This window comes from Colletotrichum truncatum, assembly GCF_014235925.2.
Source record: "Colletotrichum truncatum strain CMES1059 chromosome Unknown Contig_0006, whole genome shotgun sequence".
Taxonomy (NCBI): Eukaryota; Fungi; Ascomycota; class Sordariomycetes; order Glomerellales; family Glomerellaceae; genus Colletotrichum; species Colletotrichum truncatum.
In genome coordinates this window covers 42,817-70,072 of record NW_027222403.1, presented here as the reverse complement: position 1 = coordinate 70,072, position 27,256 = coordinate 42,817, and the positions used below count along the sequence as shown (strand labels likewise).

Below are 27,256 nucleotides of genomic sequence, written 5' to 3'. Positions count from 1 at the left end.
CTGTCTCCGGTTGAGACCCCTGAGTGTTACACATTTCCGACTCGGCAGATACTTCAAAATCAACAATTACAATTCTTCTCTCATATATGGCATGTCAGGCTCATACTTATGATATTTGTGGACTGGTTTTTCTGCAAATGCAAGGCGGTATCACTAGATTTATCACTACATCGCTATTCTCTATAGCTAGCCAGAAAGACAAGGTTCGCATCCGTAACGTTTCTCACCGACCAGAAGTTTGTCGCGGGGGTATCCCAACAGTCCACACTCAAAACCGCCACTTCCAGTTGCTAGTAGCATAGATATCTTAGATTCAAGCTGCCAACTGGCTCGAGAAATGTCGGAAAGTAAGACATAAGCCAGATACCGACCAATAACCCAGCTTGAATAAAGTGCAAGAACCCAGAATATGGTTTCAGGTGAACACAGATTTCACTGGGAAGACTGTCAGTACCGTCGGCAAGCTAGTCTCGAACCTCAAGTTCCTCATCGCGCTGGCAGACATCAAAGCTTGCAGCAGTTGTTGCTAGATTAATTTCTTCTCCCAACAGGTTACTCGCTCCGCAAATTCTTACCAGGAATATAAGAGCCATTGGCCTCTCGGATATTCTAACACGGCCAGGCAGACATGCTTGCGAAAATGGCAAAGGGAAAGAGTTGAAGTTGGTGTAAGATAAAGCAGAAGGCTTCATCAGACTTACTTTTTGCAGCAACTTCTAAACTAGCACAAATAATCGAGACCCGTCTCGCGTTATTCCGAGCTGCACGCCAAAGTGACTTATCGTCCATTCCCTTGGAGTGAGAAGTCCCGGAAGAAATTTCGAAATCAGTCCAGTCAGGGCATTGCCACTAAAATATGCATTCCTACTGCTTCAAGTACCAGGAAAACTTCTTCATAGCGTTTAGAAGTGGCGAAAAAGTCACATACTTGGTGCTGGAAGAAGCAATAGTCGGCGATTGTGAATACTTCGGCTTCGGGGGCATATCACCCTAGATGCGGAGACGTACCACATCGTAGATTGACACCAGGTAGTCTAGGTCGTTTAAGTTTGACAGTATTCAAAGTCGAATGCGTTGTAACAAGATGAACTGGCAATTCGGCACGGTCATTCGAAGGTTGTTGTGTGTCTTCATGTCGAATATGTAGATAAGAGCACTGACGCTTCAGAGAGACGAATCCGCATGAGAAGTGCCCCACATAGCCTACTTCTTTTGACTTTGCGGTAAGAATTAAAGCAATAAGGTGCCTTGCAATACGTATCGAGGAAGTTGAATTCGTCTCTTGTTATCGCGTGGACCACCGTGTGGACCGCAAGGACCTCGCCCGGGCCCGCGCCGACCCCGCACCGGCAGCGGCAGCGGCAGCGGCAAAGTTCTAAGGAACCGCAGAAGACCGAGGTCAAGCCCCCCCAAAAATGGCCGTCGTGTCAGCCGATGTAAGTAAAAGCTTCCAGGAGAATGTGTGCCTCGTCAGTTATAGCGCTCCGGCTCCGTTTGCCGACGTTATTTCTCAAGGGGTTACTGATAACTAGCCCAACTGCAGCCATTAAATATAACGTCCGCTTCGGCCAAGTTGTCAGAGCTGGAGCTGTTCTTGAAGCCGTACTTTAGCACTTCTAAAGCTCTGCGTTCTCTTGTGGTGCCCAGGCTGTTGGTAAGAGCTGTCCCTAGGGCATCTCACTAGCAGTCTGTATCAGAGCTTCCCCAATCTCCCGATCGCAATGTCACCCAACGCAAATAACACGAACAACCCTGCCCTCCAGGGTCCAGCCTTCTCTCACCTTCCACCATGGGTTCGAGCAAAACTCTCTTCATTGGCAATTGAAAAGATACAAGCCGTTTATGATTGGGTTGAGAACGAGTGCATTCCGAGAGAAGAAATTTTCAAGGCCCAGCTCGAAGGCCGCCGTTGGACAACACCGCCATTAATGCACGAGCTACGAAGAAAGGCGAAGGATCGCGGTCTCTTCAATTTATTCTTGCCCAAACATTTCAAAGGGAGCCCTGGACTGACGAACCTGGAGTATTCGTGCTGTGCGGAAATCATGGGCCGCTGTTACTGGGCAGCTCAGGTACGTCTTGTGCAGCTGGAAATGCTACTGTTCATCCATACTGACGAGTGACAGACCATGAATTGCCATGCTCCTGAGACGGGCAACATAGAGCTCTTGGCGAAATACTGCAATGAAGCTCAGAAGACAAAGTGGCTGCAGCCACTCCTCGACGGCACTGCCGCCTCTGCTTACTCCATGACGGAACCCGATGTTGCAAGCTCAGATGCCACGCAAATTGGGATTCGCATCAATCGTGATGGTGACTCGTACGTTATCAATGGCAGGAAGTTATATGGGAACTGCCTGTGGAACAAGGAGCTATCCTTCTACATACTCATGGGCTGTACCGACCCCGAGAACCCCAACAAGTGGTCCCGCCATACAATGATCATCGTCCCCTGCGATACGCCCGGTATCTCACAAGTCCGCAACCTTTCCATAATGGGATATGATTACGCTCCAGAAGGGCATGGGGAGTACTTATACGAAAATGTCCGCGTACCAGCAGAAAACATCATCTTGGGTGAAGGTCGCGCTTTCGAAATCGCTCAAGGTCGTCTAGGGCCGGGACGTATCCATCACTGCATGCGTCTCATCGGGCAGTGCGAGCGTGCCTATGAGCTGGCTCTTGTTCGCTGCACTGACCATCGAAAGAAGCCGCGCGGTAAGCTCATTGGTGAGTTTGACTCCAATATTGAACGCATCGCGCAAATGCGCCTCGAGTTAGACGCCGCTCGGCTGATCGTCCTGAATGCCGCCGATACTATGGATCTCCTTGGTAATAAGGCAGGCAAGCGCGCAATCGCACAGAGCAAGATTATAGTGCCAGTGCTTGCCACCAAGATCATTGATGAGTGCATGCAAATGTTTGGCGGTCAAGGCCTCACACAACATACGCCGCTTCCTGAAATGTGGACATATGCCCGATTTGTGAGGGTGGCAGATGGACCAGATGCCGCACATAGGCATCAGGTTGGAAGAGAGGAGTTGAAGAAAGCGGAAGAGGTCACCAGAAGACATCAAATGTACCAGAAGAGATACAAAGAGTTTTCAGAGCTCCACGGGGAGAAATTTGTAACCTATGACTAGGAACGTGTTTCAGGCAATTTCACATCAAGCTTTATTCGGAAGCTCGATTCAGTGAGAAAGCCGTAATCAAGAAGTTATGGGAGCACTGATCTGTGCCTCTATGTCAAGACAAGAAGAAATTAACTTGAAAGAGTGAGACGACTTCGGTGAGATCCAAACATCAATAAAACACAATCTGGACTTGGGAGTTTGCATGCGACCATTATCACGCCATGTTTAGAGTGGGACATCAGCAACAGGTCTCTGGCCCGAAGCCACTCTTTGATTTTCATATGTATCGAGCTGGAACTTGGTGGAGATAGCATCGGCTCCTTGCAGACGGGAACTGATCTTCCTGGGTGTCCTACTGGTGGCAGGTTTAAATTGGTTACGGTTGGCCGCATCAAATGCTCCCGCTCCCGCTCCCGCTCCCGCTCGACGCTAGAAGTCGAGCAATGCTACGCCGGTCCACCCATGACTTCAGGTCATAGCTGCACTCCCTGTCGCCATGAGTCTACCCCATCTTGAAGAGGAGCTCATGCGGGGTTAATGGGCCATTTGATCGTCGCGGGAACTTATTGCTTTCCGCGTCCCGAGTTGGGTCACGCTCCACGGAGTCCGGTTCTTTATTACACGGGGAGATGAACTCTCTGATTGCGATACGTGGAGCCGTTCTTCTTGGTCCTCGAGTTATCATTTGACACCCTACGGCAAGATGACATCTTCTGCAGGCCAACACGAAGCCCTCGGTGGCAACATGTGTTGTCGAGCTGCGCCAAGTGCAACATACAGGCGGATACCCCCCATCTTGCACTAGGAAATGGGAGGCCGTATGGAGGGTACAACCTGAGTTGTTGTCTACGGGATGGAATTTATTGTAGAGTAGAGAGTGATACATATATCAGCTAACCATCAGCGAGCCATACCGTCCTGGCCACTTTATATTTCAAAGCGGCATTGCATTGTGATAGTTGAAAAGATTCTGAAAAGATTCTGTACCTTTCATTTCGTCCTCAAGTGGCTTAATCGGTAGACTTTCACCACAGACACTAGCCAGGCAATCGAAAGAACCTCGACATGTCTATATTCGGTGTATTTTCGAAGGAGGCTACGAGCAACCAAAGCTCTACGTTTTCTTGGAACAAAGATAACCTTCCTAAGCAGCTCTTTATCAACAATGAAGTACGAGAGACATCTGTCTGTGTGAACTCAAACATCTGACTGACGTGTTGGCAGTATGTCGATTCGAAGAACAGCAAGAAGCTGGAGCTGTTCAACCCCAAAGATGAATCGCTCGTCGCCAACGATGTCGCTTTGGGTGGCGAGGAGGATGTTGAAGCTGCAGTAGCAGCAGCCGAAGCCGCCTTTCCTGACTGGAAGAAAACTCACCCCAACAAACGGCGTGACATGCTGTTCAAGCTTGCCGAGCTGCTTGAGCAGCATGGAAGGGCAATTGGGGAATTGAGCAGGCTCACGCTTGGCGCCCCGTACGAAGCCTTTGGGCTTGCTGAGCTCAACATAGCCTGCGAATGTTTCAGGTACTTTGCCAGCTGGACAGACAAGTTCGCAGGCGAAACATATCCGCAAGAGGATGGCTTCTTGAAGATTGTACGCAACGAGCCACTGGGCGTTACTTGTGGTATTGTTCCGTGGAATGCACCTATTGGGACCGTGGCGGTCAAAGCTGGTCCTGCACTCGCAACGGGAAACTGCTTCATTTTGAAGCCATCGGAGAAGACACCGTTTGCTGCACTGGCGCTTGGAACCCTCATAAAAGAAGCAGGCTTTCCTCCCGGCGTCTTTCAAGTCATCCCAGGTGACGGCAGTACCGGAGCCCTCTTTGCAAGTCACATGAGGGTACGCAAGATCAGTTTCACAGGCTCAACAGCGACGGGGCGTGCCATCATGTCAGCAGCGGCCAAGAGTAATCTAAAGCGAGTCACTTTGGAGCTAGGCGGCAAGAGCCCGGCGGTGGTTTTCAAAGACTGTAATTTGGAGAATGCGATCACCTGGTGTGCCAATAGTATCACTGCAAACACGGGCCAGGTGTGTTTTGCGGCCAGCCGAGTGTACGTTGAAGCATCCATATACGACGAGTTCTTGGCCGGCTACAAGAGGGCGATGGAGGAAAAGATTAGAGGTGTAGGCGACCCCGAGTCGGCAGAAACAACTATCGGACCCTTGGTCGATAAGGTCCAGTTTGAGAGGGTCCAGGGCTTCATAGAGCGAGGCCAGCAGGGCCAAGGAAACTTGTTGGTCGGAGGAGGCCGTGTGGGTGAGAAGGTGAGATGCGCAGCCAGCGTGGTGTTATAAGTGAGTCTTGCTAATGTGAACATAGGGATACTTTGTCCAGCCGACTGTTTTTGAGGCTGGCAAAGAAGACATCGAGATCAACAAACAGGAGATCTTCGGACCAGTCTCAGTGATCCATAAGTTCGAAACGGAGGAGGAGGTTATGGCCAAAGCCAACGACACCGAATATGGACTCATGGCTGGTGTATTCACCCAGGACATCAATAAGGCTTTGAGGATCGCGTCCGAGTTCGAGAGCGGTATGGTTGGCATCAACTGCATCAGCCTAAGCTTCCTGACAGCGCCTTTTGGTGGCACTAAGCAGAGTGGTCAAGGTAGGGAGAACGCCATTCATGCACTGAGGTCATACACCGAACCCAAGACCGTCATGGTAAACTTGACGTATTAATGTGGTAGCTGTTGATGATGCCAGGATAGTGGGGATGAGGATGACTGCGTGTGTATGTTAGCTGAGGAGGGGGAGAAGGAAACAAGTAAATGTTGATAGGTGAGTGCCCACACAGTGTGTTATTTGGCTTTCTGTAGGTAGTTGATCAACTCCCCAGCCAGTTTGTTCACTGCCGGCTGCCCTTTATCTTTTTAAATTAAGCCCCCTGCAATCATCTGCCTCTTGCATTCACTGAACTCAACGCATTTATAGCGCCCGCAGGCCTGATCCCGCTTCTCCGTCTTCTGTATTGTAATCACCACCATCACACTCGATGCGATTGAAATCATAAGAAACGTTCTTTTGGCCGAGTCGCTTTTCCCACCGATGAACCGATCTCCCAATACTCAAATCTTGGTCATCCTACCAGGGGATAATCGCGCTCCTCCATCGACTGCAATGTTTACGCCATTTCTACATGCAAAGCGCCACAAGATCAGCTGAAAATCCATCTCAAAGCATATTAAATCGGTCAGGAAACAGTCGCTTACACGTATTTCCCTGCCGGCGCGCATAGGAAAACTGCAACGCCAGCAATGTCCTCAGGATGACCCAGTCTGCCCAAGGGATTGTCTTTGCTCAAGTCCTCAGCCCCGCCTAAGCTTTCAATGAGGCCCTGCGCCAACTTTGACGGGAAAAACCCGGGTGCAATAACGTTCGACGTGATATTTCGAGGGCCGAGTTCCAGGGCGAGATTGCGCCCCAAGTGCTTGAGGGATTATTAACAGAATCATCCTTGCCCACGGCCGCGTGTGCCATGGAAGGAATAAAACTCACGTTTGCAGCTGCTTTGGATGCTGAGTACATGATGGTACCATTCTCACCTACGTGAGGCACAATGTCGCCTGCGATTGAACTGACAATGAGCAACCGAGCAGGATCCTCTTTCGATGCGGCTCTTTCCAGTAATGGAAGCGAACTACGACGCCATCAGTAATGCGCAAGCCGCAGCCGTTTATTGTGCTCACTTTTGCACCAGCTCGAACACGCCTCGCACATTGAGATCCAGGACCTTGATTGTGGGTGGCAGGCCTCGCCGGCCCGTCACGTGGGCTGACGGCCGCCACCACTGGTCTTAGCCAGCCTCCACAGCCCTCTAGCCAGTTAGTTAGTTCTTCCAACCAACAACACCACTTTTCCCATTCTGAGCGTTCTGTGCTGGTTTCGCCCACATTGATCGAGCTGCTTGGTGGGGCGTCCTCGAACCTGGACCCCCAGGCTGTCCCAGCGTTGCATACCAGAATGTTTAAACCCTGCTTACCCACCAATTCATTGACCTCACTAATAAGCCGGACGATGTCATTCGAATCTGCAACATTCGCTGCTATCCCGATCGCCTTTCCTTGTATTCCTGGGAGATTGTTCAGCTTTTCAACCGCTTGGTTTATACCCTGTCCACCATCGGCTTTTCGCGCCGTAATGATAACTTGCGAGCAGCCGGAGAGAAGAAAAGCTGTGGCCATGTGGAGACCAAGTCCCCGAGATCCCCCTGTCACCAGCGCCGTCTTCTTTTCCAGACGGAAGGCAGCCCCAAATTCCTTGAGTACTGACATGATTTGGAGTATGAGGTTTAGTGAGAGAGTTGACCAGCCCAAAAGAAGACTCAGTAAAGACAAGATACAATCGTTTGTGAGTGTTGGGATTGGAGTCTAAGCTTCATCGTCAGTGATAATATACAGAAACATGAAGGATTCTCACGTCAGCACCAAATGTCAGAGTCAAGGACCGTCCTCGCACCTTATCACAGACAGCAATATATCAGTATTCGGCTTGTCAGGTGCTTTCCGTGGTTATTATCGGTCGGCATCGGTTTCAGTAGTCGAGAGCTCCAAGCGGGAGCTCGGGGCAGCTACCCCAGATTCCCCAACTATTTACCCCGCAATGCCGCTACCGAGACGATCCCGAGGGAAGATGCGGCCAGGATGATAGGGGGATTTGATGCCGGTTATTACTGAATCCTGTAACAAGAGTATAATTGCTCTTCTGACTGGGCAGCAACTCTGTTGCATTGCTATTTACTAGATCCTCACAACTAGTTCCCTGACTTGTACCCCCTCCAGTTATTTTCTTATAACGGCTAGTTGCCCATACGCAGCCTCAGGATAGTTTCAGTCAGCTTCGTACCTTGATCTACAAATTAGATGACAAGATGGTCATCGTCTCTCCCTACCCGGATCTGAACATACCAAAGACAAACCTACTGTCGTATTTGTTCCCCAAAAATACCAGTCTCTCTGACGAGCCTCTATGGATCGACTGTAGAGATGATAGCATAAGCTTGTCTCCCAGACAGATGTCACAATGGGTAAAGCGGCTCTCGTTCGGACTCCAGCAATTGGGCCTCAAGCGTGGAGACGTTGTCATGATATGCACGCCGAATCAAATATATGTACCCGTCGCCTACCTGGGCATCGTCGCGACCGGGTGTGTCTTCAGCGGCGCAAACCCCGCGTATACTGTTCCTGGTATGTTCTCCTTTGTGAGGACGATGGGTTGCTGAAGCATTAGCTAATCATCACAAGAGCTCGTACATCAAATGGTCAACACAGCTGCTAGCGCCGTACTGACGCACCCGAACCATTTGGAACAGGTTTTAGAGGCAGCCGCCAAGGCGAACGTGCCAAAGAGTAGAATCTTTCAGTTCTCCGATATTGAGAACCAGACAAGGCATGGCATCCATGATTGGAGAGACATGATCGGGACACCAGCTCAGGCAGACTCTTACCAATGGCCAGAGCTAAGTGCTGAAGAGTCGACCAAGACTGTGGCAACCATCAACTACAGTTCAGGGACGACTGGCCTTCCCAAGGGAGTATGCGTATCGCACCATAATCTGATTGCCAATGTCGAGCAAACAATCTTCATGCGATACGCAGACAGGCCTTATACCTTTGAATCGCGCCCCCAAGAGAGATGGATTGGCTTTCTTCCCCTTTACCATGCGTACGGTCAGCTATACACCATTCTTATGGCGATCAGGCTGAAAGTCCCAGTGTACATCATGAAAGAGTTTCGATACGAGGACTTCCTCTTCGCCATTGGCAAGTACAGGATAACCAGTTTACAAGTCGCGCCGCCAATTCTTGTCATGCTCTCAAAACGCCCCGAGACTGCTCGCTTTGACCTTTCCAGCGTCAAGGAGGTGCTCTGCGGTGCAGCCCCGTTATCGCGGGAACTCCAGAACGAATGTCAACGAAGGTTCAAGATACAGATCAATCAGGGTTGGGGCATGACAGAAGTGACTTGCGGTGCCATTCATGTGCCCGGCGGCATTAAAGATGACACAGGCAGTGTTGGCAGGCTCGATCCGAATTGCGAGTGTAAATTGATTGACGACGAGGGCAGAGAAGTCGGCTTCGACCAGCCAGGTGAGCTTTGTGTCCGCGGCCCCAATATCTGTCTTGGGTACTGGAGGAACGAGACGGCTACTAAGGAGGCACTCGACGAGAATGGTTGGCTCAAGACAGGAGACATCGCGGTTTGCAACAAGGAAGGCTACTTTTGGATTGTAGACCGCAAAAAGGTGAGAAATATGGAAACATGCAACGATTTGTTTAACTAACTCTCGGAACAACTAGGAGCTCATCAAAGTCAATGCTCTACAAGTTGCCCCTGCAGAGCTTGAGGCTGTCCTTCTTGAGAACGAACATGTAGCAGATGCGGCTGTGGTAGGGATCATGATGTAAGTCAAAAGAAGTCCTTTTACCATTAGTGCAGTAGACTTACTGGTTTCAGCGACAGCAATGAATGGCCGAGAGCTTACGTGGCGATCCAGGAACCATCCAAGGGGAAAGTAAACCCCGTGGATATACAGGAATGGATCAAATCGCGTGTGGCTAAACATAAGTGGCTCGTAGGCGGGGTTGTTTTCGTCGATGAAGTACCAAGGCTCGCAAGCGGCAAAATCCAGAGAAAAACAATGCGGGAGTGGTCCAAGAGGGACGCCGCTGCACTGATAGGTTCAGATGGCACAAGGGCACGACTGTAGACTAAGTTCCATGTCACATTGGAGCGGGAAGGAACCCCGCTAGATGAAGATGCGGCTCTACCAAGGTTTTAATGTTCATTACGACATCAGATCTACATCTCAAATGTCTCATCCTGGATTGGGCTCCCCACGGCTGAAGTCTCGCGGCCCGGCCCCGTTGCTTATTCCTAGATTGGCATAAAACCCGTCCCTAACAACCTCTATTATATATGTCCTGACTTGTTGTCTAACGGCCTGTTCCCTCAGCATAGTCATAGATAACCATTTGCTTCAAGAGACTGGGCAGCCTTAGAAGCGAGATGTGATCAAAAAATTGTCGGCGCCTGTCCACGCCGAACGATGCGCCCGCATGCTTTGCGTGGGTGCTTAGGCGTCTGGGCCGTTGACTGCGTATAAGCTGCAGAAGCATTTCGATAACTACTCCCTGGTCTCGTATGAGAAAAACCCCAGCTGCCAGCGCACATGGTTCGAGAACAGGTATGTAGAGTATGATTACTTCCTCCGGTTACGAGAGGAGCAATCCTGGCACTTTGGCCTTCGTCAGCTGCGCCTGTGGCATTCCTTCTCATAACTATACGTGGAGTTTCGAACCTAAGGTGACCTGGTCAGCAAGTTACCCTTCAGCAGCTGAAGCACGATAGAAATTTGAGAACATCGTGAGAAAGTATTCATTTATCTATACATCCAGCTTCAGCACCAGAACATAGAGGCATACTGGAAGTCGAAGAACAGTGGCTACGATGTCCTTGTCAACGACAAGGAAAAGGGTAGTATCATTATCAATCATGGTGGCATCTTCATCAACGACGGTGGCATTCTCGATAATTGGAAATGGCCCGCTATATCCGGTCTCGGCAAGTTTGAAGGTGTCCTCCTTCATATCAAGGTTACCGAGCGCGGATGTATTTAGCGATAGTGGCAAGGAGTACCATATAGATACCCTCATATGTACCACTGGGTTTGACACATCATTCAAGCCGCGTTTCCCTGTTACTGCCCCGTCGGTTGGGAATCTCCAATATACATGGGCTGCTAGGCATCACAGTGGCCGGTCTCCCTATCTACTTCCTCATGCTCAGCCCTACTTGTCCTATCAGCAACAACCTCATACTCCCCGTCATCGAGTCGCAGGCTGAATGGATATTGAATGTCGTTAACCGATGCCACACCAACAGTATGGTTGAGATGTCCTGGAAACCGCTTCGCATGGCTCGATAGTGGCTATTCTCAAACCGAACTCGAAGAAACGGCCGACTTGGCTTACTTCATCGGAGACAAGGACGACGATCCACCCTTGGCCATCTCCGGAGAGCGAAATATCAAAAGTGGCGCCATCAAAAACAGGGTTATTGTCTCCATTTCGAAAAGTCGGGGGAGGCTGGACACTCCAAAGAGAGCAGCGAGAAGGCTCGCCTGTCGTGAATCCGATGGCACGAGAGCACTTGTGCCTATACTATGGGCATTTGGCGGGAGCGTAGTTTTCCAATAGCTGCAGACAAGAAAAACGCGCAGAGACTTTTGATGAATGTTGCGCTCTCATTGCAACTTGGGGTCCACCATTGGTGCAATATGAGCTCAAAGCCAGACGAGACTGCGAGCCAAATGTTAAGCTGTGGTATTACACGACTGCCTCATCTTCCGCTTGAGTTCATTACCAACCAACTGGTTTGAAGTACGCAAGATCATGGTCGACTTCAACACCAAGCCCGCCACGAAGATCGCACCCGCATGTGGCCCATACCTGCAATATATGCAGCCAACAACTGCTATCACTTAAACACTGTATAAACGCAAGCTCCGAAGCATTGTTAAAGACTACGAGAGACGTTTATGGTTCGTCTTTGCTAACCTCACTTGCAACGGGAACGGAGGCTGTTGGGGGCACAGATACTCTTCCCGCAATCAAGGATGTAGGAAGGCCAAGGCATGACAAACCTTTATCGGATATTTCAATGTAGGGACGTGTGGCCATCTCGCTGGAGAGGTGAAGTGGTAGTGGGTATTCATCAAGATCATTACAATATGCTTAAGTTCTAGGCCGTGTCGGCTTGCGCCTCTGCAGCCTTCCTCTTGGCGTTTTCAAAGTCCGGCATTGCTTTTTGCTGGTTTCCCAAAGCAACTTCGGTTATGTTAGTTTTCGAAACTTGATAGTCCAGGAATGATAGGATGCTTACGTCTATCGAAGAGAAAGTATGAGGTGACAAGCAAGATGGGCATAGCCACCATGGTCGCAGTCCATTTCCTCGCCGCGGTATTGTATGCTTTTTGGTATTCCTTGCTGCTAGGTTTCGGCATGTGAGCAGCCTTGGTCGCGGGGATCGAAGGCGAAGGTGACATCGGAGCGGCAGGGCGTGTCTCAGTAGCTGTCTGTGGGGACTTGGGACTAGACGGCAGCGGCGGAGTCGCAGGGCTTGGAACAGTTGCAGATGCCTTTGAGCTGGTTGAGGCCGTAGTAGGTATAGGACGCTTGACCGGAATCGCCGCGGCAGAAGCAGGCTTTGCGGTAGGTGTTTTCGCAGCAGCAGGTGTTTTGACCGCAACGGTCTTCTTGGAAGCAACTGCGGATGTAGTTGTCGTAGTCTTTGCCACAGGGGCAACCGACGCAGTTTTCTTTACTGTCTTTGTGGCCTTCACAACCGTGCTCGTCTTGGGCGCAGCAGCAGTTGTGGTTGTAATCTTTTTCGCTGTGGTTGCCGCAGTGCTGACGCTCTTTCTGGTCGTTGTCGTCGTCGCCGTCTTCTTGGCTGCAGAGGTAACAGTCGCAGCTTTTGGGGCAGCGGCAGTCGCAACAGTAGTTGAAGTGGTTGCTGTCTTCGCGCGCGTCGCATAGCATCGTTGCGCCAGAAACCCCGCGGGGCGCGGGGTCGCCAATGGGTTACCGGTAACTACACGCCAGGCAGAGCTCGTAAGAGCTCGAGGGAGGTTCGTTGAGGCCATGTTCGGTGGTATGAGTTAGCTGCTGTGGGAAATAGAATCGGCAGACTATACTTCGATGGCCGTTTGACGAGAGTTAAGTTCGAGGAGTGCTGATTTTGCGCATTAAGAATCGAAGAGTCACATTGCCCTTTGCGGGAAGCATTGACAGGGATGTTGGGTTGTCAATTGAATTGTTGCCATCAACAGATCGACACTATGGGCGTAAAATGTGACTCTGGCCCGGCCGAGAGCGCGTTCGCGTCGTGATGGTTCATGCGTTGGAAATTATCGCCAGTAGTGGCTAGGGTATGGAGAACGGTTCTGTCAGCTGGCGCCAACTGACCATAACTCACCATTAGCATTACCTTGTTTTTTTTCCCCTTATCATGAACATCGAAAGCCCTGAACACTGAACGAACAGCAGGTTACTTTTACTCTCCCTCACAGTGTTATATACTTTATGGTCTGAGACTGCCTGTAGCTACTCACTAACTGAACGAGGCAGGCTCGGCTTACGTGTCCGGCTCTTCACTTCGAGTCACACCTTCACATGGTATAACAAACAACAACAATCATTAGCCTTTGATCATGCATCCATAAAAGCAAAAGTATGGCTTTACTGAAATATAGGTTGCTATGGACTCCAGGCGTACAAGAACCAGTGGTCATTTCCATTGTCAAGACCACTGGGGTCAACGACGAGGCATATGTCATTCTGTTACCGTTTTGACCATCAATGGCGACGATGTGTGCACTATTACCAGGGATTCAAGCTGGTAACTTAACTTCAGTGGATAAGAGCAGTCGGAGGGAAGTCTCAACACTGAAGAGCCTCAGACTGCTGTCTCCTGTGGGCTTCAAAGAACATACGACTTGTCCTGTGCGTGGGCTGACAACAGAAGGATAACTGTGGCGATGTCCGACATATGGCAGGCTCGTCTAGACCAATGCGACATGCCCAAATGCGTGGCTAGCCAAATGCAAGTGGCTATCTGCGACCACCGTAGGCCGTTGAAAGCCTGTTCACTGGTGTTACCCAACCGACCTGTGATCGAGGAAGCATAGAAGCCTAACGATCCAAGGACCTAAAGCTTCAGATGGCAAGATCTATTTCAGGGGCCGAGTGGGCCGAGTAGCCATGCTGAGTTAGAAGAGATCTGTCCGGGTGAAGATAAACACCAAAGTGTATCTGGGATATCCTCATGGCCATTGTCACTTCGGACGCGGCCAGGCTCATCGTTGAACACCGACGTTTCTATCGATATATTGAACTGGTGGGGGTTAACCGTAAGCAGGAGAGACAGTCTTTAAAGTCGCGACCACGGGAAAAGACAGGACGCGCATGGAACGAGACGTCGTCGATTTATTCCATACGCAGGCCTTGCAAGCAATTGTCGGGAGATGACTCCAGTCCCAACGGACCAGGATGAAGGCAGTCGGGCTGAGGATGAGGCCACAAAGGCCCATTGCAATTCATGTAGCCGCCTGGTCGTTGCAAGAGGGTGCCCTATTGGACACTGAAAGTCGAAGTACTATGTATCCTCTGCTTTGCTTTTTGTCCTTTGCCGACAGCATTTGTAGAAACGACGACTGAGGATAACGACGGAAAGGCGAAAGAAAAAGAATTGGGGATCGATGGCAACCCCGCTCGGGTAAGTGAGACACTGCTTATACAAGTCGTCAATCATGGCCTGATTATCTGCAGATTGAGGTAACAGTGAGATGCAGGCATCCATGCCCACAATCGACTAGTGAAACTACCACACCCTACAGCGGCATGCGAGTTGCAGTTGGCCCAGAAGAACCGCCAAATTCTCTCGGATTACGCGGCACACAAGCGAAAAACCTTGGTAATTATGTGAGTGAGGGCCCAGTAGGTTTGAACTATTTGTCCTTATTTCCAATTGTTAATATGTTTGTTGCTATGTCTTCAGTGAGATATCTAATGCATCCTCTATATCTCTAGAGCCATGTATGGTATCATTTCCCCTCTCTCTTTGGTCACTCTCTCCACCGCATTGCAAACTACGCTCATGTACTTGAATGCGTGATGAGACCAAATTTCCCTGTGCCACGCCAGGCAGGCTCAGTCTACTTGGTGTTGTTGAAGCGGTCAATGCCGCTCCTGATGCGCTTGTCGATGCCCTTGGCCATCTTCTCAAGGGGTAGCCTGTCATCAATGCGCTTGACCATGCGGGAGACGGGGGGTTCTACGCGCTTGATGCCTCTCTCGGCAGCAGGAGTAAAGTAGGAGACGTTACGCTCCCAGCGAGGCGCCCACTTTGTCGTCTGCATGGCAAGACGCTGCTCGGCACCAGGCAGCATGAGGTAGATGGGAAGAAAAGCGCCGACGGTGGCGACACCGTAGCAGAGAGTCTCGGTGGACTTGCCGGCAGAGATACGGGGGGCCATTGTGGAAGATCTGTATGAGACGGAAAAGGGTTAATGACGAGCTGGATTGAATATACAGGATGACAAGCGCGAGTGCAAGAGGTTGATGGACAAGGTCTCATGAGTATACGATGAAGGACGAAGGATCGTATACCTTTTTGGGGTGTCTTGGTAGCTAGAGTAAAACGACTGCTCAGGGGGACAGCAAGGCAGCAATGCGGTAGTGATGCAGTGGCGTTTAAAAAGGTTGGTGTTGGTATCGGTGTAAGTGTCGAGATGCAGTTGGCTCAACTCAGGTTGTGCTCCCTCGTAGGTGATGAATGAAGCGTGCAAGTAGTCTTGAGGGAAGAAGGTGAGATGATTCGACGGATGCGAAGAACAAACAACATCAAAACTGTCTGTTCTATAGAGAAGGCAGACGGCGTCCTCTTTAAAGGGATCCCAAGTTCAGGGGCAAGGCCTCTACACCTGTCTGTCTTGGGCGTGCGGGGTAAGACAGACCATCACGCGGACAGCCAACCACAGGAGGGGGAAGGGGATGGGAGTCGAGGGCAAGACGAGGGAGACCAGGTAGAGGAACCTGCGCGCACACGGACAAAAAGCAACCTGGAACCCGTCTTTTTATCCGCAGGTTTGCCATCTTGCGCAGTGGTCTAGGAAGCCAGCCGCCTGATACGACGCTACAACCTGAAGGGTGGGCAGATCAGTGACGCAAGTATGGCCCGGTCGGGCTATTAGTAGTAGAGTGAGTATGTATTCACCAACAATGGTTCAGAAAACATGTCATATCTGAAGCTCCAGGGCTGGACTTTCGATTCAAAACCATATGCTCTTTGGATTCTGTTCAATTTTTGTACCCAGACGCCTCCTTGACGAGGCGAGAGAGATGGGGAAAGAGTGTGAACATAGCTTACCAAACATCCAAAGATGAGGAACCGAGACTGATTATTGGGGTGTTTTCCCCAGAGGAGGACGCGGGGTTGTGTAGGCAGCATGAAGCCACCTCACATGAACCATCAGGGCTATGCCATGTTCATAAATCATGGTATCCATGCCGAAAACAGCCTTTATTTGCCTGCATAACAGACTCTTGAGGTCTGTGGGGTGCTTAAGGTGAGCAGCCTCTCGGTAGGAGAGACACACAAGACACAGGAGACTGTGGGGCGATTGGCAACAGGGGCCCGCCTGAACCCACTTCCCCAGACGCTGTAATTCCGGGGAAACCAGCGCTAAACCACGAAGGCGCACAGGACCCCCAGGCGAGCCCCTCAGTGGTCCCGATACCCGTGTCCCCACTGCCAGGTGCGGGTACGCAGCAGTCCCCTGGGGCGGGCTGTTGCTGGGCTGCTAGAAGTGGTGAAGGTCGAGCGCAGTCATTGTGCTTGGGCGAAAATGGGAGGAGAAGATAACAAGAGCTACAAATCTCCTTGAACGATCTGTTGTTTCAATTCAACATGCGATGTCCGTCGCAATGGCTTTACAGAGATGGTCGTTGGCAGGCACACGACTAACAATTACCTCATATACGCAGGATGCTGAGCAGGACAGTACTAAAACGAGCAACACGATGACTGGAGGTGAGTAAGATACTTGCCGTCAGGTACTTACTGGTGGGTCCGGGTATACACTGATACCTCCGGCAAGGTAACTCCACCCCGCCCTTCAACCCCCCGCACCAAATGGGGTCGAGCGGCACAGGCACAGTCTTGGCCCATCTCCCGGCCGTGGCATGCCAGGCACCTGGACTGGCTCCGCTCACGATGGTCCAACAGACCAGAATCCAGCAATTTTGCCAATCCCTTGCATGTGATGTGGAGTTCCAGAATCCCAGATAAGTCGACGCATACCTTCGATACAACGGACCACACTCCCTATTTAGACACCTATGGCACGAATTGAACGGCACGGGGCTGGGCAAGGGATACGTTACGCGTATTGCTTCCGGTCCTTTAGAAATATAACATAGAGAGCAAAGCCAGAAACTTTCCCATCTAATATACATGCAAACTATTGTGCGATGCCTCACTCAGGTCAACGTTACCCGTTCTTCACAGACTGCAACTCTTAGGACCAGCCTAGGAGCCAGGACCGACTTTTTCATTCCGACTAACAAAAGCAGTGGTCTGGGTCCAATGCGTTCTCCATCCAGCTGTCCACCAACATCTCGTCGTCGCGAGCCTCGCTCTTCCGACTGCTCGTATCTAAATAATTGAAGGCACACATATGGAACTGCCAGGTCGCAGCTTGTCGCAGTTCAGACCGTCGTTGGCCTTGACAAGGTCCTCCACACTCATTTTATGCTCTTCCGCGATGGCCCAGCACGTATCGCCCTTGGAAATCTTGTAAGGCACCGCCTGCCCACCGCACTGCGGCAGTTCCTCCGAAGGAGTCCGGTAGAGCCACCAGGTGAGCAGCATGAGAAACAACCCTATTATGAGGAAGAAGTTTAGAAGAGGCTGCCAGCCCTGTCGCCAATTTTTCCGCTCTTCCTCCCATAGCCGTCCTCTAGTGTCAGGGTCGATGACGGGTTGCCGAGCATGCCGGGAGGCATGGCCTCCACCTGACACCTGTGTTAAATGGCCATATTCGTTTCCTGGGGCGCCCTCCCAGTAGCTGCCATCCGAGTCGCGGTATGTGTACGTCTGCGTGTCGGCGTCGTAGCCTACTCTTTGCATGCCCTCAGGCAGCCGTTCGTCATCGGTATCGTAGCGGGAGAAGCGGGACATTGTCTTTTCATTCAGGCAGGTGCTGCTGAGACACAGTGATACTGAAATGCGGTCCGAGGATGGTTCTTACAGGAATATGTTTTTTCTTAGCTCTTCGAGGATCAAGAGAATGTACAGACAGGATGAGCATACAGCAACAACTCGCTGTTCCTGAGGCCTCCGGGGCTGAGCATCACTCCACGTCATTTGCTTGTCCTGCTTATGTCATTCCCCGCCCACTGAATGCAACCACAAGCGGACCCTTGAGCTTCGTTGCCTAGCCAACATCTCCTTTGTCACCACTCGCCGACTAAAAACCGCCAGCCTGGAACCACGTGCGTAACTTGTTTCTTCGTCTTTTAGTCTGTCGCCGAAATGCATTGATGATGGAATCCCTGACAGCCGGTCTCTCTATGGCGAATTTCTCGCTGAGGGAGAAGACTGGCCGAGTACAATGGGCGGCAACCAACAGTGGTCCAATGGCAGAATTCATGCAATGAGAATTAATAAAGAGACAGGCCACTCAAACACGATAGGTTGTTAGGTGATCAATATCAAACGTATGGAAGCCTTGCACATCAACCCGCCTGGCTATGTAGCCTCTGCAGGTCTTCGCAATCGTTCGGTCGCCAATACCCGCTAGAAACCGCCCGTCATTGCCTGGCCAGTAAAGGGAATGGGCTTGTCCGTTTGGTAATTTTTTTCATGCAAGCGAAGGCCATAGTCCACGGGCTATATTGATAGCCGTGAGATTGAAGGCATCGTATATGCCGTGACGACGAAAATCAACCTCCAAGGATCTTTTACGTCATTGCATCTCTCCAAAGCCAGGAAACCGGACGCAGTGTTCAATCGAACAAATACTATTTCTAAACTTCCTTGATACTCGTCCTAAGAAGGTCCCTGTCAATAATCACATCTTTCCAAGATTCCAATTCCTCTACGTCCCAGTTCACCCACACAAACCGTCCATTCAAGAAAGCCGCCTTGCTCGAAGCGGTCCAGACCACAAAGTCCGCCGCAAGCTTCACATCAGTCAATGGTCGATTCAGCTTTGACTTTGTGAGCATAGCCGATTTCACGGCTCCAGGGTGGATAGAGATCACTCGCGCTTCAGATGCTGGAACGTCATCGGTGATGGCTTCTGCCAGGCGCAAAATGGCAGCCTTGCTAGCTCCATAGCCACTCAAGCCAGGTAAGTGCGTCTCGAACGCTGCCCTGGTATTGATGTTAACTATCACACCTGGCGTACTGGTACTTTGAGCTCTGCGGTGCCTGAGATACATTTGTGTCACGGTCGCCGTCCCCAATACGTTGATCTGGAACGCCTGCCACCAGTCCTTTAAGTCTGCATCAACGAAACTTCCTGGCTCCGGTAAATAGCCGGCGTTGTTGACTAGGACATCTGGCGAGCTACCGATGGCTGTGAAAACCTCGGCTAGTTGCTCCGGAGCGGAAATATCGGCGACATGATAAGTGACATCTAGCCCTGGAAACTCGGTGCGGAGGACCGTAGAGGTTTCTTTCAGAGTAGATTCTGTACGGCCTATGAGTATGAGTTTCGCAGTGTTGGCTTCGGCAAAAGAACGAGCTATGGTGGCCCCGATCCCCGAGCCGCCTCCGGTCAATAAGACTGTTCTTCGGGAAAACTCCCCAACAAGTCGAGCAGGGGACACGCCGGGATATGTTTCAAAGTGTTGTAACTTGATGAAAGACGCCATGGTAGTAGTTTGGGTTTTGTGAGGCCAGTAGCGTGCCAGTGATAATAATCGCGTAGGAAACGCGTCGCCTCTGAGACGCAAAGATGAGAGGTCGCTCCTGTGAATGCGACGGGCAAAACTCAACCACACTTATGAGAACCTGGAACCTTTTTATCTACCAAATACCAACCCGCAGTGTGCTGCTGGCAACGCTGTTAACCCTTTTTACTTCCATACAATTGAGACAAATAACCTTTGGTTCACTTCTGCTGCAAGATAGTCAGTGCGACTGTTTGAAGCATAGGGTTGAGTGACGGTTAAGTGGGCGTTTCGTCGCGTAAGGTTCACAACTGCAGTTGCCAGACACTAGAATCAGTCTTGGGACGGGCTCGATAATCATTCTGTCGTCCGAAACGATGAATTCTATGCCAGAGTGGAAACCGGAGACAGTGGAGCATGTCCGTGAACTTTCCACATGTTGCCGCCATCTCTTTTGACATAAACCGGCGGCATACATCGTACAGCCCCGAGCGACATTGATTAAGTACGTTCCTAAATAGAACACACAATAATACATCCCAAAATTGTTTGCCAGTGGGTTCTTCTCGATGCTCGCCAAAGAGGGGCTTTCGTGTACCTCTTGACTGAGATCCGTGGCCATCTGAAATCATGTTGGTCTACAATCTCTCTCTTTCACATTTGAGTTTACTCTTCCTTCGTTTCCATGATCTCAATATCAGTAAAATCAGTTGGATCCAAAACCGGTTCGCTCCGACCGAACGAATAAACGCCGAACATCACGCCGCAAAAAGCTCCACCAACAGGAGGCAATACTGTCAAGGCCTCTGATGCAAATGAGACTTTTTCCTGTACCCCACCAACGGAAAGATGCATTTCGTAACTCGTCGGGTAAGCTGTAATGGCAAGCTGGACAGGTTGGTCTAAGTCCCAATCTTCTTCCGATGCAGACCCGGATGATTCCAGTAGAGGGTAGGAAACCTACAAACAATGGTTAGCGGTTCTTTCAAGGAACATTGGTTCCCAAGTCCATACCTTGAGCTCGCTGACCTTCCCTGTCGGCTCTCTTATGACAACAGTTGGGCGGACCGATTGACCATCCACGCTCTGCGTACCGGCGATTCCAATGGTGGCATAAGAGTATTGGCTCCACCAAACTGTAATTCCAGACTCATAGCCCACTCGGCTAGGCTTGAAGAACATCCTAGCTGTGAAGGTATCTCGATAAGATGATTGCTTTCTCAGCAACATCGCTGGAGACTCGGGGCTACTGAGATCGTAGCAGTTGCCATACAGTCGCAAGTAGCCCGGGCGTTCTGTGAGACTGTAGCAGGGCTTGAGTGGAGTATCTGGTCTGATTAGTGTCGACCTTCCTGAATTTGCCGACGGGCATCACGTACTCTTCTGATACCAACCAAGCTCAAGAGCAGAACTTGACAGGTCCGCCTTCCACTTCAACCCGTTCGCATCCGCAACTGCAGCCTTCTGAATGCGTTCCCTGCCTACCGTCTGGAGAGTGATGTTGCGACCTAGGTTGAAAACAGGCCAGTCATCGACCCAATCGACCCGCACCAGGAATGTCTCCCGACCCATTTGGGGCTCGATGAACTTGTCTGCTGACTTGCTGGGACGAACGCCTAGCATCACAGCCCACCATCTACCGGCATCATCTTCAAAGACGTCGCAATGTCCGGTCCTCTGTACTTCCTCATCGGAACCGTTGTACCATAGAGCTTTCCCCTGTCCCTCCCATGGACCATAAGGGCCGGTTTCACTTCTGAGAACCCATTCCTGGTGACCTGCTTCCGTACCACCCTCGGCGGTAAATAAGTAGTAATAGTCGCCTTTTCGAATGATGTGCGAGCCTTCAGCAATACCATGGGGAGATTCTCGAATGACTTGGGGAGGGCTAAGGGTCCTTCCCGTATGTATGTCGATCTCTGAGATATGAATTGCGAAGTCTTTCATTTTCAACCCTGGTGTTCGCTTCCCCATGCGCACAGTGGTGGACAGATAGACCTTTCCGTCATCGTCCCAAAACAGCTTGCTTTGAATTAGCAACCAAGCATATGCCAATACCCAAATGGGAACTTACATCTTGGTCAAATCCGGGGTTATCAAAATAAACAGGGTCTGACCAGGCACTATCGTCCCAGATGTTGTCTGTCCACACGTAGAATCCGCGTGGAAAGATGCGCTCCTAGGTGAGATTCGCAATGAGCATTATCACATGACACGGCACATGGAAAAGATTTACATCGTTCGCAGGCCGATACCGTTGAAAAAGCCCGTTAGCTAAGTACCACCGCTTCTCCTGCGGTCTATAGCGCAGGGTGCTTGCCCAACTTCCGGCACCAGGCTCGACGGTGCGCAGCTCAATCTGGCTTCGACGTGTGAGAGCATGCCCAATAAGTTTCCAGTTAATAAGATCTAAAGAAGAGTAGATTGCGCAGCCGGGGAAGTATTCAAATGTTGAGGTCGACAAAAAATATGTTGTCGGGCTGGAGTCTGTCGCGGGGACAACGCAGACCGTTGGATCTGGGTTGAACCCCGGAATCACTGGATTCAGAAAGGTTGCTGCGTTTTCTGGAGAAGCCATCGTTCAGTAGTTAAAGCTAGGCATTGGGCCGTAATCAATACAGAAGAATGTGAATGAACACAATCCATGTGGCATGATACCCTGGCTATTAATACACTCATACATCGTGTGAAGTTTTGTTTAGTAACCAGGTGTAAGTAAAGGCGGTTGGAAGTCTGGCAGCTCGCTGAATGTTAGCCGGTCCTCACTAGTTCGGTTCGAGTTTCTCCAGCAATCACGGGCATTTCCGACGAGGGATCAAATCCCCACATATATTCAGCCGAAAGGAGTATGCTGTTCTTATACACAACGGCATAAAAGAATTGACAAGAAGACATTCAATATTATGCAAAGCTAAATTACATTTTATCGCCTGTGGCATACTGATAAGTGTGTTTTGGCTGGTTTTATCCCGACTGTTGTTACGGCTCGTTTGTGCGGTGCAAGTTAGCAAGCTGTATACAGGTCGAACTAGGCGAACTCTCATAGGAAGAGAAAGGAAACTTTTCCTTGGGCGCTAGGCGCTCAAGTAGCCAGTTGGCTCCCTGTTCAGATCACGTAACCAAAGTCATATCAGCCACTCCTTCAGCCACTATAGCCAACTATGTCTACCTTATATCTATTCTTATAACTATAATAACTAGCGGCGCTATATATTAATCCCCCTTCTTTTAAAGAAGTATTATTTATAATTATATAAGTATTTTTTTATTTAATTTAGACTTTTAATTTTATATAGCTACTTATAATTAATATTATAAGTTTAAAATATAATTACTTATATTATATATAGTTACTAATATTACTAATAGTAAACAATTATAATAAACTTTAAAGTATTAATACTTTAGTATTTAGTTATATTATTAAAAACTATTAAATATTATTATTATATAATATTACTCTTTATTATTAATATTATTTACTTTATATTATTATAATTTATATTATAATAATACTTCTTTAATAACATTAAGAAATTTAAAATTATTAAAGTAACTAGTATGGCTAGCTAGTAATAGTAGGGTTTTTACTAATAGAATTTAAGGCTATAATACTAATAATAAGTCTTTTATTATATACTAGTAGATTATATTAATAGATTAAGGGTTAAGGTAAGGTAATTAAGCTTATACTAAGTAATAATGTAGTAATATTATAAACTATAAGCTAAGCTAAAAGTTATTTAGGATAAATTATAAGTTAATTACTAAAAAATTATTTAAAAAGCCTTAAGTAATACTTAAGTCCTAGTCTATATATAAGTCTTTATTCCTTAAGAATAACTTTCTTAATATTATAAGCTAATATCTTGAAAATTAGCTACTAGTATAATAAGAGTTATATTAATAGCTTCTTATATAATCTTTATATAACCTTCTTTTTTTAGTTAATAGTTCTTTTATTCTAGATGTAACTTATTATTTCTTATATTGAGACAGGGTTAGAATGTATAGTAGCTAAAGGGGTTGGAAGCGCGTAAGGCCCACTAATGTAGAGGCACAGGGCGGCGCGCGAGGGAAAGCCTTCAGGGCCACAGGCAGAGATATCGTAGATAGGAGGATCATTGTTCGAATATTCGTAGGCGCACATTCAGGGGTCAATCGTGATGTGTATTGTGCTTCTTCTTTTCCTAAGACCTGTCCGTATCCCTTACGCGCCTTCTTCCGGCGTGTTCCCTGTGACTAAGCGCACCTAGCGCGGTCCTCGGCCAAACATTCCTCCTAGCGCCTTCCTGGCATCCTAGGCGCTCTGCGTGTGCATCGCTTCCAGCGCCCCTGGCCTACCACCCTTTTTGACACACCCCTTTAGCCTTCGCGGCTCGAGACCTCGGTCCTAGGGCGCTCCTGCGCGCTTCATACGCAGCAGCGGAGGCTACCCTTAGGGGTGGCAGGCCAACCGACTTCTTCCTTATTCCTCTCCTCCTTCAAAGATCCCTCCGCTCCATGCGGTCTCTGCGAGAGGGTCCCTCTCTTCGCGTAGTGGTTCCGTCTCCTTCTTCACCAAGTTGAGCTGTTTTATGAAGTCTTCAAACGGTTGCCTTGCGAGGCTCTTCGTGAGTCCGTCCGCAACAAGGTCTTTCGTTGGTGTGTGGACGACGTTGATGGTGCCGTTCTCAACCTCCTGTCTCAACCAGTGGTTGTGTATATCAACGTGACGAAGCCTCGTCTTTAGAGTCACGAGTTCCTCAGTTACTATTCGAATCGTCTAGAGGTTGTCGCACTGGATCGTTATTCCGCCGCTTGGAATCGTCGTATTAAGAGCACTCAACAGACGGCTAACGAATATAGCTTCGCGTGCTGCTTGTGAGAGGGCGAGAAGCTCTGCTTCTGTCGTTGATGTTGTGACTGTGTCTTGTTTGTTCGCTCTCCATCCGATCAATCCTCCAGCAAGCCGTAGTGCGTACGCCTGAGAGCTCTTTCGATCTAGCGAGTTATCTGCGAAGCTGGCGTCTGATGCGACTTCGAAACTCTTGTTGTTGCCATCGTACTCGAGACTAAGGAAGCAGGTGTCCAAGATGTACTGCAATACTCGATCTGCAGCGCGATGATGCTTCTGAGAGGGATTCTGGTTAAACCTCGCCAGACGGCTTGCAGCAAAGGCGATATCGGGGCGCGTCATCACCGCCAAGTATAGGATCGATCCAATCTTTCGTTGGTATGCCGTTATTTCGCTCTTTGAGGCGTGCTCCTCGGCGGGCAGTAGCTCCTCGTTCGTCATAGGTGTCGTAAATCGAGTGTTCTTCCTCTGTGATCCTTTATGTGTGCCTTGACCAATCAACCGTGCGATCTTCTGTGCGTATGCTGCCTGAGATAGCCAGATTTTCTTCTTGGCTCGGTCGCGCGTGACCTCGATTCCTAGAAACCAGTGAAGAGGGTCTCCGCCTTCCAGGTGGTACTTCTCTTTGAGCCCGTTAATGAGGCGCTCAGCAGCGTTTCTACACTCAGGGGGAAACGCGAGAACACAGTCGTCGACATAGAAGAAGAAGAGCACGCGTCCCTTCCGCCAGCAGCAATTCTCGCCTGCGACGCGTTCCATCCCCATTGCTTTCAGACCGTTCTCTAGATGCCGTTGCCACAGTAGAGGGGACCTGCGAAGGCCGTATAGAGCCTTCTTCAGCCGCAGGACCTTCCCCTGCTGCTCATGGCCCGGTGGAAACTCCATATATACTGTCTCGTCGATCGGAGCGTGGACAAAGGCATTAACTGCGTCGTACTGCAGTAAGGTAAGATCTTGCTGGGCCGCGGTGGCAATAAGGGTTCGGAACGATTGTCCAGCGAGGGTTGCAGCGTATGTATCCTTGAAAGCGTTTTTAGCCTGTTGATCTCCTCGAACAACGATCCTTGCCTTAAGTTTCTAGAGTGCTCCCTTCTCGTCCGTTTTATAGACGTATACCCACCGGCAACCCAGAATCTGGTGCCCGGCGGCTTCTCTACGGTCCACGACGACGTATGTATCCATCTCATCGTGGCTCGCGAGGTGCTTCTCTTCCGCTTCTCGGAATCCCCTCTCGTAGGGGTGGCCGTATAGATCGGCATGTTTCTGAGGCACTGGGGGTAGTACGCCTGCTTGGCTTTTTCGCTGGGGCAGAGGACGGTCCTCTCCCGGAACGCTAGAGGCCACGGTCTCAACCGCGGGCCCCCCGTCACCTGACACGGGCCTACCGTTGTGGGAGCTTAGCCCAGAGGGAAGGTCTTCCTTTACCCTCGAATCAACGTGGTTTCTTCCCTGACGGAGGTCGAAGGCACGCTCACACCCAGGGTTTCTAAGACTCCTCCTGGGCCCAGGGGCAGGGTTCATACCATTACCACGTCCGGCTACGGTGAGACCTTCGAGTCTGTTGTTCCAACATACTACCGCTTCCAGGCTGGTATCGGCGTTCTTCGCCTTTTGCTTCATCTTCACTCGTTTTCTACCCGTTCTGGTGCCGCCGAGGAAAGCGGCTTGCCAGGAGGTACGCGGAGTGGTAATTGGAAACTCTTCGTGGATCGATTCGCGTGCATGAACCGCCTCAGGAGCGATCGAAGCACGTCTCTTCCTCCACCCCTTCACTCCGAGTGCCTCCTCAAGGCCTGCGAAGAACGAGGTGGGTGGCGTCCGCGGTGGTGTATTGAGTTCGAATCGTGACTCCACGTACTTAGGCGACGGCGGTGCGGTGTATTCTTGTGCCTCTTCGTCTTCAATGTACTGGACTTCATCGACTTCTTCGTCTGCGGTGTGTGCGTACTCTGGAGATGTTATCCCTGTGGGCGAGACCTCTAGTCGCGCGAGAAGAGCGTTGAGCTCGTTCACGTCGAGGTCTTTGAGGTCATCCCGCAGCTCGTTGATATCTCTATTAAAGAACTCGGTTTCCCTAAACACAACGTCTCGCGTTGTGATAACGCGGGCAGTAAGCGGATTCTACACGCGGTAGGAGTTGCTAGTACTGTACCCAATGAGGTAGCCTATCCATCCTCTCGGTTGAAGCTTTCTCGACTTATTCCTGCCCAGCTGTGCGTCTGTTGTGAGCGCATACACTTTGCAGCCGTACGCTCGAAGGTGGGCTTGATGAGGCTTCCCGAGATCTGGGCCGCGAAACTGATTATGGAACCGTTCGAAGGGCGTTTTCCAGCCGCGCGCCGCTGACGGCGTCCTGTTGTATAAATACGTCGCGGCGGCAACGATTTCGGGCCACAGCATCTCAGGGAACTTGCCTGCCTCGCGAAGGGTCCTAGCCTTCTCCTTGATAACTGCTGCGATTCGCTCGGCGCCTCCGTTCTGGGCCTGCGTATTGGGCGCAGAGGGTTCGAGGACCACCCCTTGAGATTGAAGGTGAGTGGCGACTTGCTGATGAATCGTTGCAACCTCGCGGTCACATTCGAAGACTTTGACCTGTATATTATATTGCGTCTTCATCATGGCCATGAAGAGATCGAATACCTCGAGGAGCGTCTCTGTTGTACGGTCCTTAAGGTAGTAGTCCCACGAGTATCCTGTTAGTCGGTCAGAGAGTATTACCGTAGACATATAGCCTCCGTATCCTTGAGGGCTAATCGAGTGAAAGTCGAACGCCACTCTTGATCCTGGTTTTGCCCACGCTATAGACTCGCGTGGGGCA

The 27,256-nt window shown here is 50.1% G+C and overlaps 10 protein-coding genes across 10 annotated transcripts; 4 read left to right on the top strand and 6 right to left on the bottom strand.

The window, feature by feature from the left end:
- Positions 1–1,928: 1,928 nt before the first annotated feature.
- CTRU02_209276 (acyl-CoA dehydrogenase) lies at positions 1,929–3,143 on the top strand (the record flags this gene model as incomplete). Its single annotated transcript, XM_036726888.2, has 2 exons — positions 1,929–2,072; positions 2,127–3,143. The coding sequence occupies 2 exons, from the start codon at positions 1,929–1,931 to the stop codon at positions 3,141–3,143; spliced, it is 1,161 nt and encodes a 386-aa protein (XP_036581597.2).
- A 1,056-nt stretch (positions 3,144–4,199) lies between these two features.
- CTRU02_209275 (putative aldehyde dehydrogenase) lies at positions 4,200–5,823 on the top strand (the record flags this gene model as incomplete). The annotated part of the gene is made up of 3 exons (XM_070205233.1): positions 4,200–4,304; positions 4,359–5,405; positions 5,461–5,823. 3 exons carry the CDS (start codon positions 4,200–4,202, stop codon positions 5,821–5,823), a joined length of 1,515 nt encoding a protein of 504 aa, XP_070060881.1.
- A 386-nt stretch (positions 5,824–6,209) lies between these two features.
- CTRU02_209274 (rhamnolipids biosynthesis 3-oxoacyl-(acyl-carrier-protein) reductase) lies at positions 6,210–7,415 on the bottom strand (the record flags this gene model as incomplete). Its single annotated transcript, XM_036726890.1, has 5 exons — positions 6,210–6,276; positions 6,354–6,571; positions 6,640–6,781; positions 6,831–6,874; positions 7,035–7,415. The coding sequence occupies 5 exons, from the start codon at positions 7,413–7,415 to the stop codon at positions 6,210–6,212; spliced, it is 852 nt and encodes a 283-aa protein (XP_036581599.1).
- A 596-nt stretch (positions 7,416–8,011) lies between these two features.
- On the top strand, positions 8,012–9,850 carry CTRU02_209273 (4-coumarate- ligase; the record flags this gene model as incomplete). The annotated part of the gene is made up of 4 exons (XM_036726891.1): positions 8,012–8,327; positions 8,385–9,385; positions 9,441–9,544; positions 9,598–9,850. The coding sequence occupies 4 exons, from the start codon at positions 8,012–8,014 to the stop codon at positions 9,848–9,850; spliced, it is 1,674 nt and encodes a 557-aa protein (XP_036581600.1).
- Positions 9,851–10,312: 462 nt separating this feature from the next.
- Positions 10,313–11,068, top strand: CTRU02_209272 (phenylacetone monooxygenase; the record flags this gene model as incomplete). The annotated part of the gene is made up of 3 exons (XM_036726892.1): positions 10,313–10,327; positions 10,539–10,752; positions 10,896–11,068. The coding sequence occupies 3 exons, from the start codon at positions 10,313–10,315 to the stop codon at positions 11,066–11,068; spliced, it is 402 nt and encodes a 133-aa protein (XP_036581601.1).
- Positions 11,069–11,883: 815 nt separating this feature from the next.
- Positions 11,884–12,787, bottom strand: CTRU02_209271 (uncharacterized protein; the record flags this gene model as incomplete). The annotated part of the gene is made up of 2 exons (XM_036726893.1): positions 11,884–11,969; positions 12,025–12,787. 2 exons carry the CDS (start codon positions 12,785–12,787, stop codon positions 11,884–11,886), a joined length of 849 nt encoding a protein of 282 aa, XP_036581602.1.
- Positions 12,788–14,857: 2,070 nt separating this feature from the next.
- On the bottom strand, positions 14,858–15,178 carry CTRU02_209270 (4-coumarate:coenzyme a ligase; the record flags this gene model as incomplete). The annotated part of the gene is made up of 1 exon (XM_036726894.1): positions 14,858–15,178. The coding sequence occupies one exon, from the start codon at positions 15,176–15,178 to the stop codon at positions 14,858–14,860; it is 321 nt and encodes a 106-aa protein (XP_036581603.1).
- A 2,180-nt stretch (positions 15,179–17,358) lies between these two features.
- On the bottom strand, positions 17,359–17,883 carry CTRU02_209269 (LysM domain-containing protein; the record flags this gene model as incomplete). Its single annotated transcript, XM_036726895.1, has 1 exon — positions 17,359–17,883. One exon carries the CDS (start codon positions 17,881–17,883, stop codon positions 17,359–17,361), a length of 525 nt encoding a protein of 174 aa, XP_036581604.1.
- An 848-nt stretch (positions 17,884–18,731) lies between these two features.
- Positions 18,732–19,583, bottom strand: CTRU02_209268 (short-chain dehydrogenase; the record flags this gene model as incomplete). The annotated part of the gene is made up of 1 exon (XM_036726896.1): positions 18,732–19,583. The coding sequence occupies one exon, from the start codon at positions 19,581–19,583 to the stop codon at positions 18,732–18,734; it is 852 nt and encodes a 283-aa protein (XP_036581605.1).
- A 684-nt stretch (positions 19,584–20,267) lies between these two features.
- On the bottom strand, positions 20,268–22,179 carry CTRU02_209267 (Non-reducing end alpha-L-arabinofuranosidase BoGH43B 2; the record flags this gene model as incomplete). The annotated part of the gene is made up of 5 exons (XM_036726897.1): positions 20,268–20,561; positions 20,616–20,929; positions 20,981–21,623; positions 21,676–21,780; positions 21,838–22,179. The coding sequence occupies 5 exons, from the start codon at positions 22,177–22,179 to the stop codon at positions 20,268–20,270; spliced, it is 1,698 nt and encodes a 565-aa protein (XP_036581606.1).
- Between the last annotated feature and the right edge of the window lie 5,077 nt (positions 22,180–27,256).